The 12,462-nt window shown below is 44.9% G+C and overlaps 2 protein-coding genes across 2 annotated transcripts in view; both read right to left on the minus strand.

Annotated features, from left to right (window-relative positions):
- LOC141121921 (uncharacterized) overlaps window positions 1–12,462 on the minus strand; it is a 186,083-nt gene that overhangs the window by 173,321 nt on the left and 300 nt on the right. The gene's annotated exons all lie outside the window — the stretch shown is intronic.
- The window catches only part of LOC141121918 (uncharacterized), a 274,854-nt gene that overhangs the window by 75,439 nt on the left and 186,953 nt on the right, over window positions 1–12,462 (minus strand). The window contains exons 9-13 of the mRNA XM_073611667.1: window positions 10,970–11,107; window positions 10,758–10,881; window positions 10,544–10,641; window positions 10,313–10,454; window positions 3,730–4,460 (exon numbers count right to left, since the gene is read on the minus strand). Of these exons, the coding sequence (XP_073467768.1) occupies window positions 3,730–4,460; window positions 10,313–10,454; window positions 10,544–10,641; window positions 10,758–10,881; window positions 10,970–11,107 (1,233 nt within the window). The remainder of the gene's footprint in view (window positions 1–3,729; window positions 4,461–10,312; window positions 10,455–10,543; window positions 10,642–10,757; window positions 10,882–10,969; window positions 11,108–12,462) is intronic.

Raw genomic sequence — 12,462 nt, forward strand, 5'->3', positions numbered from 1 at the left:
TTAAAAATAGATTTTTTGGCTGGAGCTACACTTTAAAAATGTACCTGTTCAAAATTACAAACAGATTCTACTTAACAACAAACCTACAGTCCCTGTCTTGTTTGCACCTCCTGTATACTGCTGTTCAGAGTATATAGTGCATGGGGGCCCCACACCTTTTCTTTTTTTAATTTGGGTGCGGGGTTCCCCTTAATATCCATACAAGACCCAAAGGGCCTGGTAATGGACTGGGGGGGGAGTACCCATGCCGTTTGTCTCACTGATTTTCATCCATATTGCCAGGACCCGACATTACATTAAAGCCGCAAGCAGTTTTAAATGACTTCTATTCCTTTAAAAATGTCATTTTGTGCAGGGACTGTTCTAAGCACAGGAAACACGCGCCACTTTACAGGCATACTATAGACACCCCCCCCCCCCCCCCCAGGTATGATATTTAAAGGAATATTTCACTTTTTTTTCACTTTAAGCATCATTAAAATCACTGTTCCCGAAAAAAAACAGCATTTTAAAACTTTTTTTTGCATTGATACATGTCCCCTGGGGCAGGACCAGGGTCCCCAAACCCTTTTTAGGACAATAACTTGCACATTAGCCTTTAAAATTAGCACTTTTGATTTCGAACATTCGAGTCCCATAGACTTTAATGAGGTTCTAAAGTTCATGCAAACTTTCGGTCCGTTGGCAGGTTCTGGTGCGAACCGAACCGGGGGGTGTTCGGCTCATCCCTAGGTGGGAGAATCTGTCCACAGGACAACTATTAGTTGTGCACTCCACAAATCTGGCCTTTATGGAAGAGTGGCAAGAAGAAAGCCATTGTTGAACGAAAGCCGTAAGAAGCCATGTGGAGGACACAGCAAACATGTGGAAGAAGATGCTCTTGTCAGATGAGACCAAATTTGGCCTAAAAGCAAAATGCTATGTGTGGTGGAAAACACTATACATCACCCTGAACACACCATCCCCACCATGAAACATGGTGGTGGCATCATGTTGTGGGGCTGCTTTTCTTCAGCAGGGATAGGGAAGATGGTCAGAGTTGATGGGAAGATGGATGGAGCCAAATACAGGGCAATCTTAGAAGAAAACCTGTTAGAGTCTGCAAAAGACTTGAGACTGGGGTGGAGGTTCACCTTCCAGCAGGACAACGACCCTAAACATACAGCCAGAGCTACAATGGAATGGTTTAGATCAAAGCATATTCATGTGTTAGAATGGCCCAGTCACAGTCCAGACCTAAATCCAATTGAGAATCTGTGACATGACTTTTTTTTCAGGGTTTTCAGGGATCGTCTAAAGGTGGATAGATTAGGGGACAGTCAGACAGATTGGGGTAGGGAGTTTCAAAGGATGGGAGAAGGCAAGCATGGGAGGAGGTGACAAGGGAGCTGGAGGTCTTGGGAGGAAGAAGCCGAAGAGAGTGGCTTGATTGGTATTTTGGGACTAGGTTTGTGATGTAGCTGGGGGCAGAGTTATGGATGGCTTTGTAAATTATTGTTAGTACTTTGAATTTTATTCGTTGGGTGAGTGGAAGCCAGTGGAGGGATTGGCAGAGAGGGGTGGAGGACACTGAATGGTTGGTAAGGTGGATGAGTCTTTCAACGGCATTCATTATGGACTGAAGGGGGGATAGTCTATGCAAAGGTAATCCAATGAGGAGGGAGTTGCAGTAGTCGAGGCGAGAGATAACCAGGGAGTGAATTAGAAGCTTGGTGGTGTCATTAGTTAAAAAGGGGCGTATTCTGGAAATGTTGCTGAGGCTAAGGCGGCATGATTTGGACAGGGATTGGATGCAGGCCTGAAAGGACAGTTCAGAGTCTAAGGTTACCCCTAGCACCCTGGCATGTGGGGACGGACTGATAGATGTGCCATTGATCTTGACAGAGAAGTCAGGGGAAGGGGCACGTAGGGAGGAAATATTAAGAGCTCGGTTTTAGATAGATTCAGTTTGAGGAAGTGATTTGACATCCAGGCTGATATGTCTGTTAGTAGATCAGTGATGTGTGAGGAGATTGATGGGGTGAGCTAAGGGGCAGAGAAATAGATTTGGGTGTCATCAGCATATAAATAGTAGTGGAAGCCATGGGAGGCTATCAGCTGAACCAGGGAGAATAGTAGAGGTCCAAGGACAGAACCTTGGGGGACCCCAACGGTAAGAGGAGTTGGAGAGGAGGAAGTGGAGTTGTAAGTGACACTGAAGGTGCAATGAGATAGGTGAGATTCAAACGACGGAGAGTGCAGTCATGGAGACCAAGCTAATTGAGTTTTTTGAGGAGGAGGGGGTGTTCAACTGTATCAAAGGCAGCGGAAAGATCCAAGAGTAAGAGTATGGAATAATGACTGTTGGTTTTGGCTGTTAGTAATTTGTTTGTGAGTTTTAGGAGAGCAGTTTCTGTGGAGTGCTGTGGGCGAAATCCAGACTGGAGGGGATCAAGAAGGTTGTTCTCAAAGAGGTGGTCGCCCAGTCAGTTGTAGACTAAACGTTCAAGGAGTTTGAAAGCAAAAGGGAGTAAAGAGATGGGTCTTAGGTTGTTAAGATTGGTGGGGTCTAGTGAAGCCTTTTTTGGTATGGGAGTGACTAGCACATGTTTTAGATAGTTGGGGAAGATGCCAGTAGAGAGTGAGAGGTTGAAAATATGAGTTAAAGAGTGTAGGATAGATTCAGATGGTGACCATAGTATTTGAGAAGGAACAGGGTCCAGGGGGCAGGAGGTTAGAAGGGTGTTAGAAAAAAGTTTATAGTGGGACTGATGCTGATACAGTGATCATGGTCAGCTGAGAGGGCATTATGCACAGGTTACCGAAGGTGATCACCCAGCCTGCCACTGCCCACATAAGGAAGGAGTATGCATGTCTTGTCCCAGGTACCTTTTGTTACCAGTTATTGTTTTAATGAGTCATCCAAGCTTCAAATATGCACATCGAAGGGGTGTGTCTGTGGGGAAGAACACTGCCAGCTGCTTACAGCACTCAGAGATTATTCATGAATACTCTGGATGCATGGCTGTGCTGCCCAGCATGGGCACAGGCACCGTCTCACTCCTGATGTCCTCAACTGCACTGCACATGCAGCCCAGCGTCCAGAGAAGGTAGAGAGTGGAGAAAGAACTCCTCCCAGTTGATGCTAAAGGTTTCCTGGGCCACCCTGAGCACCACTTCCACTGTGTAGGGTTCTGGCATACCAGGATGATGCCTAACAATGCAAGAGTGTAACTCTATCTAGTGTCCATAATGTGGTAATAATACTGCAGTGCATCATTATTGTCACTAGATAGAGCTGCTTATCATAGGAGATAACTATATGCAATAAAATATAGCAAATATTTGTCATACCTAGGCAAATGTGTGTCATTTTTTTTTTAATAGCCCTTTAAATGTTTATGAAAGCTTACGCCACAAAATGTACTGATCCAATGAAAGGTAATGACTCAATTTTTATTTTTCTACTGCTATCAATGGCCAACACGGTACAACACTTCATCCATGTCTTTGGTGATCTCTGATCTCCTTATGAACTGTTTCTTACATGATGAAGATCAGCCATGGAGTATATCTGAGGTGTATATCAGGGTGTGCTTCTTCCCCACATGAGAGCTGTGATGTCCAGCAACATTCATATAGAAGAAATTTCCCACGCTCAAGGCACTAATACACCTCGAGGGTTGTGTGGGATCCCTGATGTACAGGAAGACAGGACTTCAGTGAGGAACAATTCTCTCACTCAGGACAGGAAAGTGGTTTCTCCCCTGTGTGCAATCTCTGATGTATGTAAAGACTGGACTTCTGTGTAAAACATTTCCCACACTCAGAACAGGAATATGGCTTCTCTCTCGTGTGAGATCTCTGATGATTATAAAAATTGGACTTATCTGAAAAACATTTCCCGCACTCAGGACAGGTGTACGGCTTTGCTCCTGTGTGAAGCCTCTGATGTTTGACAAGAGCTGATTTTTGTACAAAACATTTCCCACACTCAGAACAGAAATATGGCTTCTCCCCCGTGTGCAATTTGTGATGATTATAAAGATTGGACTTCTCTGAAAAACATTTCCCGCACTCAGAGCAGGAAAGTGGCTTCTCCACCATGTGAGTTCTCTGGTGTCTGTAAAGATTGCACTTCAATGAAAAACATTTCCCGCACTCAGAACAGGAATACGGCTTCTCCCCTGTGTGAGATCTTCTATGCACATAAAGATTGGAATTAAAACGGAAACACTTCCCGCACTCAGTACAGGAAAACCTCTTATCTGTTGGAAGGACGGCACCGTCCCTCACAGTCTGAGGTTCCTCAGGATAAGAGGAATACGATGGTCCATCTACACTGTGTGGTGCCGGATGGACATTTGAGGTAGTCGGGTTTTCTCCTGGACTATACTGTGTGATGTCCTCATCTTCTACTTTACAGTCTGGAGACAAAGTGAGACAATCCTCTGAGGTTTTCCTCATCTCCCGTCCATCTACTAAAATAGAGATAAAAAGATTATTACTAGACATGAGCAGATTGGTTCCCCTAAACCAGGACTCCACCCACATCAGGCAGCTTTGTCTCTGAGGATCTTACAATTCCACCCTCAAGGTAACTAGTAAATGGGTCCTCTGATATCCTACTGCCCCGTACACACGGTCGGACTTTGTTCGGACATTCCGACAACAAAATCCTAGGATTTTTTCCGATGGATGTTGGCTCAAACTTGTCTTGCATACACACGGTCACACAAAGTTGTCGGAAAATCCGATCGTTCTGAACGCGGTGACGTAAAACACGTACGTCGGGACTATAAACGGGGCAGTGGCCAATAGCTTTCATCTCTTTATTTATTCTGAGCATGCCTGGCACTTTGTCCATCGGATTTGTGTACACACGATTGGAATTTCCGACAACGGATTTTGTTGTCGGAAAATTTTATCTCCTGCTCTCCAACTTTGTGTGTCGGAAAATCCGATGGAGCCCACACACGGTCGGAATATCCGACAACACGCTCCAATCGGACATTTTCCATCAGAAAATCCGATCGTGTGTACGGGGCATAACAGTTCATTTCTTTATTCATGGACCTTAGTCAGAGACTGAGGAAATAACGAGAACTGTCTTTTATAGTAGTGTCAGTGATGAGTGTATTATAGGACGTGTGTCCCCACCCCCTCTATCACTCATTGCCATCTTCCCAACACAAGAAGTCCTGCACTTTCTTGTTTAGTCCATGATTTAGTCATGAATGACAGCGGGGCTGAGCCAAACCAGAGGTCAGAGAGTGAGGATGGGATAAAATAACCAGGATGAAGACTGGACTGATCCTGAAGACCACCATTATTGGGTTATTGACTCCTCCCTCATTATCATCACTTTCTGTTTAAGGTTTCAGGGTCTGAGGATGTTATCAGATTATTATCAACATGTAAAAGTCTGTGCTCCAATCAAATCATCAGATATAAAATGTCCAGGTGGTAGGAAATGGGTGCAAAAGAATCAAGGCCTATGTAATGTAAAATGTATTATACAGTAAACAAAAGTTAGGGCTATATAGTATCAGAATGATGTAATGTACAACAGAGAATATAGTGCAGGGGTCAGGGGTATGTAATGTACAATATAAATGATATAATGTAAGGGTCAGGACTGATAATATTGGTATTCAGTAATCAGTAGTAGCTTAAAAATGTACTTGAACGTGGTGTGTCCCGCTGACTTCCGAGATCGATTCCTGAGGAGCTTCTGGTCTCAAGCCTGCTAAGCACCAGTACAGAGCAACAGATGTGCCCAGTTTTTGACTCTCTGGAGACTGAAATCACAGCCCAACATCCTGGAATTACCAAAGCAAGGAACACATCGGTCAGTGCAGCACAAGCTGACAGATTGTTTTCCCCCTGTGATGACGTGGGACTTCCAAGACCCCGCCATGTGTGTCTCAATCTGCCTCCCTGCTCAGCGGCCTGGTGAGTTCTCTCCCCCTGACAGCCCCTCCACTTGGAGTTCAGCAAAGACAAAGGCCGCGTACACACGAGCGGACTTTTCGGCAACAAAAGTCCGACGGCCATTTCGGCAGACTTTTGACGGACTTCCGACGGACTTTTGAACGAACGGACTTGCCTACACACGATCACACCAAAGTCCGACTGATAGGAACGTGATGACGTACGACCGGACTAAAATAAGGAAGTTGATAGCCAGTAGCCAATAGTTGCCCTAGCGTGGGTTTTCATCTGTCGGACTAGCATACAGACGAGCAGATTTTTCGACCGGACTCGAGTCCGTCGGAAAGATTTGAAGCATATTTCAAATCCAAAGTCAGTCAGATTTTCAACTGGAAAAGTCCGCTGAAGGTCCGATGAAGCCCACACACGATTGGATTGTTAGTCAGGCCAGTCCGGTCGAAAAGTCTGCTCGTGTGTACGCTGCATAAGAAAGCTAAGCAGGGGGACTTTCTCAGAGAGGTCATTACCAGGCAGAGCAGACCTATCATCTGCAGAATCCATTAGAGAATTTTCCAGCGACTACCCAGCCTGTGTCAGTGTCTGACTTTAAGGGGATGCTGCACTTAGATATGGGGGATATGCTAACCAAGACTAACTCCTCTGTGCAAGATCTGCAGGAAAGATTCACACATATAGAGCAGAAGATGGATGAGATTTTTACAGCCCACAACAACTTAGTGGATGCGTATACAGAACCACAGTCCGATCTGCATAAAATTCAGGCTAAATTAGTAGATTTGGGAGGACAGGTCCAGATGCAAAAATATCACATTTTGTGGGGTTCCTGAAATGATTCCTTCCTCTGGATTATAAGACTTTTTGCTACAACGATTGTGTACTCTAGTTCCTGACCTGCGGGACTTTGATCTTATCATAAGCAGGGCACAAAGGCTGCCCAAACCTGATTACCTCGTGGATACAGTGCCGCGGGATGTTTTGTCCAGGATCCACTACTACCATGTCAAGGAAAAAGCTATGCAGGCGGCTCAGAAAAACCCGCACTTGCCGGATCAGTTCTCAGGCATTGCTCTTTACGCTGATTTGTCCCAGGCTACTATTGAAAACAGGAAAACATTTTTTTTCACCATCACAATGGCTCTCCAGAACCATGAAATCATCCATCAATGGGGGTTCCCAACTAAGCTATCGGTTACCTATCAAGGAAAAACATTCACCATTCACTCTTTGGAAGCGGGGCGTAAATACCGGAAGGAATGGCATATCTTGGCACCTGATGCTCCTATTGAGATGAAAAAAAGGCCCAGCCAAGTTATGTAATGACTGGTCCCAGCTGTCGAATTTCTATCTCTGGTAGGCATCTCTTCAACCTGACATTTTCAGGCCTAGGACAGGATACCCTGGACTGATTTGATTCAAAGTTTTGTTGCGTATTTGGGAATTGTCTCCAGCCCCCATAAAGTTCCCAACTGATGCTGCTAGGGTTGCCGGGCTTAGTTCTGGTTTCTTTTTTACTACTGTTTGTATTTTGTTTTTCTTTATCCTAACTTTTGTTGATTCCCATTCAGAGTTTGGGCCTAGCTCCAGCCTCTAATGCCTTGTGTGACATGTATACCAACATCCCTCTTCACGCATTGCCTCATGAACCTTATCATCCTATCTCAAATGTGGCCTTCTTACCCCGATACAGACGCCTGGATGGACTACCCTCTCTTCTTTGATATTGTCAGCTTGTTCTATTTTGTCTCAGAACTCTGTCATGGTTTTTGCTGCCTCTAAGCTGTGTACTTGTAGAGGGAAACCCCATTCTGTGCCTTTTTGTGCTCCCTCAGGAATTAGATCTTCTCCAAATCCATGGTTTGCCTTCTCGCTAGTACGGTCATATCTTTTGTTACTTTATGTATTGTTTATGCTTCCAGATGACAATTAAAGGAGAAGCCCAGCCTGAGCTTTTTAGACTGGGCTTCTCCTAAGGGTCACAGGAGTGCAATTCGTTTTGCACTCCTGTGACCCGTTTTCAGCGGAGAGCGGTCTGCAGTCCGCACTCTGCTGACGTCACCAAGTTCAGTCCAGGCAGTGGGTCATCCTGACTTAGGATGTCTGGATCCGCCAGCTGCCTTGATTGATGGCAGTCTCAGCCACTCAGCAAGCCGCCAAGACAGCCGCTCCCCACTCCTCCACAGCTCAGCGCTCCAATGAGCATGGAGGAGCAGAGCAGGAGAGCTGCTGACTGACAGGCAGCAGCTTTCCGCTCGGGGAGGTGAGAGAACCGAGCCATTGGCGATGTTGCTGCATCCACCTAGGTAAGTATGAATAGGCAAAAAAAAAAACCATACTTCTCTTTTAAGTTTGTGTCTTTTAATGTCAAAGGGCTTAATAGACCCTTTAAGCATAAGGCAATGTGGTCTGAAGCTCAGAAATTAAAGGGGGCTGTTTTCTGCATACACGAGACCCAATTCCATGCAGATAATTCCCCTAAATGTTCTAACAAAGCTTCTCCCCATATATTTCTATGCTAATGTCAGGCCAAACGGACCTACTGAAGAAGCCCAGGGTGTGGGCGTAACGCGTATACAGGGGCAGAGCTATGCTGGTTACATTGAAAACAAGGCCATCTGCGGGTCAGGTGAGTCTATGCGGAGTGGAAGGGATTAGCCGCAGCTTGATGCACCCATTTTCCTGTTTATGATTTTCAAGAGGATCAAGAGACCCACTTCCATGCAGATAATCCCCCTATATGTTCTAACAAAGCTTCTTCCCATATTTTCTATGCTAATGTGAGGCCAAACGGACATACTGAAGAAGCCCAGGGTGTGGGCGTAACGCGTATAGGGGCAGAGCTATGCTGGTTACATTGAAAACAAGGCCATCTGCATGTCAGGTGAGTCTATGCGGTGTGGAAGGGATTAGCCTCAGCTTGATGCACCCATTTTCCTGTTTATGATTTTATCATAGCACTTTGTGTGCTAATTTTATGTCAGTGCATTTTTATTGAATATTTTAATAAAGTATTTGCATACAGAGAGCACTATCAGTTTTATTCTCATTTACATGATATGTACATCTGAGAGGGGTGCCAATAGAGGAAGAAAAGGAGTTGTCTTATGTACCATTGATGACACAGTCCGAGGAGGGGCCAACCAAAGCCTGCTTTGACCTAGATTGATTGAGGTCAGTACTGTGGAGGTGAGAGTTTATTACCTGCACAAGGTGTAAATATGCATGCTTTGAGTGGCATACTTTGAGTAGATTGGATAATATCTGTGCATACTACAACACAACGGTGGTGGATACTCTCTATGTTCCCTTTTATACTTGTACCATAGTACTCGGTGTGATCATTCCATGGTAGTAGTTCTGAGTCTGGGTTTTCACATTTGTATACAGAGAGGACTATTAGTCTCATTTTGTTTCTTATGTGACCTACATTGGAGAGAGGTGCCAACAGAGGAGGAAAGGAATCTCCAGATGAACTACTGATGATATTAGCCCAAGGAGGGACCATAAAGCCGTTTCTGACCTTGTTCTTAGCAAGGTCAATACTGTGAGGTGAGAGTCTATTATCTACACCAGATGGGAGGACACATGTTTTAAGCAATACGGAGTGGATTTGAAGATACCTGTGAACATTACCACATTATTACATATTGGTGGTGGACGCACTTTTATATTAGGCACTAGATTTTTTGCACTTTTTTGAATTGCGCTACATCAAAACTCTTGACAGCTCTAACCCTCCTTGTTACCTATACTTTGGTATTATCAATGGAAATGTTATACTATGGATAACTTTGTATTTTGTTTACTAAGTTCTTACTGTCTTAATTGGATGTTTTATACTTAGCCAGTCAATTGTATATTGTTGAAACTTCAATAAAAGCCTAATGTCTAAAAAAAATGTTTACATGAGACAAGTTGCAGAGGTCCCACACCGCTGCCTCCCATCTCCTGAGACTGCACTCAGTGACTTGGGTCTGAGACTATACAGACATATCCCTCCACCCGGCACAGCCAGCAGACAACAGAGCAAGTAATCCTGGGAGAATTGTTCTGTCAGAGATCTTACTAGACCCGGACATGGGGCAAAAGGCTTGAGGTCCATTCCCCTGGTGCTTAGGTCTAGTAACACATCTTGTGAAAATTAACATTTTTCTGGCAGCTGAACCCCAGAATCTCCATAAATCCAGTCTAGATACATAAATTGTGTCTGCAGCACAGAAAAGGAAGATTATCTGAGAGAAATACAGGAATACAGGACGGGGAACACAGCTCAGGAAAGTGACCAGGGGATTACAGGCTGATATCACCCAGTCCCTGCCCTACTCTGGACCAATCAGTGAGCAGTATGGGTGGAGGAATGTATTTAGTGTTAATGACCCACCTGTGCTGATCTCTGTAGGAGTGTCCTCCTCTATAAATGTCCCTGTTATTCCATCCTCCTCCATAGACTGCTGATCATCCCTCACATACCTCTCTTCTTCTTCTGCTTTAACCTCAAATTCTATATCGATTGGATCTTCACTCTGAATATATAATAAAAATGACGTCAATTGTAACAATGTAGATAATGTACAGATCCTAATGATACTATCAGTGATTGTTCCTCATCTACCTGATGATGGTGAGGGATGGTGTGACCTCCCTGTGTGGAATCCCAGGAATACAGAGGACGGGGACATCTCTCTGGTGGGTTCCCATTACTGGATCCATCTGTAGGAAACACACACACTGACTGAATACATTGTTTCTATGTGTTTATCAGATGATAGGGGATCTAGGTGGACCCTCCGTACTGCTCTCTCCTTTACAATAAAGTCTCCTCTTACCCGGTGATGTGAGGGGCGGCTGATTGTCCATCATGACGTCCTTGTAGAGATCCTTGTGTCCTTCTAAATACTCCCACTCCTCCATGGAGAAATAGACAGTGACATCCTGACACCTTATAGGAACCTGACACACACAATGATACAGTCACCATCCAGACACATCCCTTGTCTGTTACTGGATAATGTCCCAGAATTCCCAGAATCCTCCTCACCTCTCCTGCCAGCAGCTCCATCATCTTCTTGGTGACTTCTAGAATCTTCTCCATGTTCTGCTTGTTGTATCTCTCAGGTTTTAGGGAGTCACATGGAGGCACTGTGATGGTCATGTGATCACCTGACTTCACAAGAGGAAATCTCTGTATTGAGAAACCAATAGGAATATCATGTTAGAATCCCAGAATCCTCCTCATCTCTCCAGTCAGGTCTTCCAGTCTGATGTCTCGGTGTCTGCCTTCCAGTCTGATGTCCTGGCGCCTGCCTTCCAGTCTGATGTCTCGGTGTCTCCCTTCCAGTCTGATGTCTCAGCGCCTGCCTTCCAGTCTGATGTCTCGGTGCCTGCCTTCCAGTCTGATGTCTCCTGTTTTGCCTAAGGTTCCAGTATTCCAGTGTTCTAGTTACAGTGTTCCAAGACTGACTCCGGCTTCTGACCCTGGCTCTGCTTATCGTTTATTCTGACTATGGAATCCCTGACTACGGCTTTACTTCGACTATCCTTTGGATAATTCCTGTCAAGCCCCCGTGCACAGATTCACAGCCCAGGTAGCTCATCTCTTTGTTACCGTGGGCTGTGTCTGTTTGCAAGGGTGAGCGTACATCTCTGTGCCATGGGCTCCAACCTAAGTAAGCCCTTACAGTCATGTGACCTCCCAGAATCCTCCTCACCTCTCTGGTCAGGTCTGTGTATTATAAATAGAGATAAGAGTGATGTCATGTGACCTCCCAGAATCCTCCTCATCTCTCCGATCAGGTCTGTGTTTTATTAATAGAGATAAGAGTGATGTCATGTGACCTCCCAGAATCCTCCTCATCTCTCCGATCAGGTCTGTGTTTTATTAATAGAGATAAGAGTGATGTCATGTGACCTCCCAGAATCCTCCTCACCTCTCTGGTCAGGTCTGTGTTTTATTATTAGAGATAAGAGTGATGTCATGTGACCTCCCAGAATCCTCCTCACCTCTCCGGTCAGCTCTGTGTTTTATTAATAGAGATAAGAGTGATGTCATGTGACCTCCCAGAATCCTCCTCACCTCTCCGGTCAGGTCTGTGTTTTATTAATAGAGATAAGAGTGATGTCATGTGACCTCCCAGAATCCTCCTTACCTCTCCGGTCAGCAGGTAGATGATCTCCAGGGTGAGGTTTAGTATCTTCTCAGTCATGTGACTCCGGTCCTCCTCCATCCTCATTGGTCATGTGATCTATACAGGTTTCCCTGTAAACTAATAATTGATGACAGAGAATGATCTGGACTGTATTGGTTGTACAATATTAGGATGGGGATGTATGGGGGATAATATGAGGGAAGAATGGACCCCAGTGGGATTACACACAAAGCAACATTCAGTTTAGCGTGTTTTGGTCCGGGAAACTCTTACCTTTGGCTTGACAAATCACAAAGTCCTTTCTCTATGCAAAGTCCGTTTTGCTAGTTTTTGATCTGCTGGTAAAGACAAATAATATTCTCTTTATGTCTAAATAAACACCATC

The sequence above is a fragment of the Aquarana catesbeiana genome, unplaced genomic scaffold (genome assembly GCF_042186555.1).
Source record: "Aquarana catesbeiana isolate 2022-GZ unplaced genomic scaffold, ASM4218655v1 unanchor234, whole genome shotgun sequence".
Classification (NCBI taxonomy): Eukaryota; Metazoa; Chordata; class Amphibia; order Anura; family Ranidae; genus Aquarana; species Aquarana catesbeiana.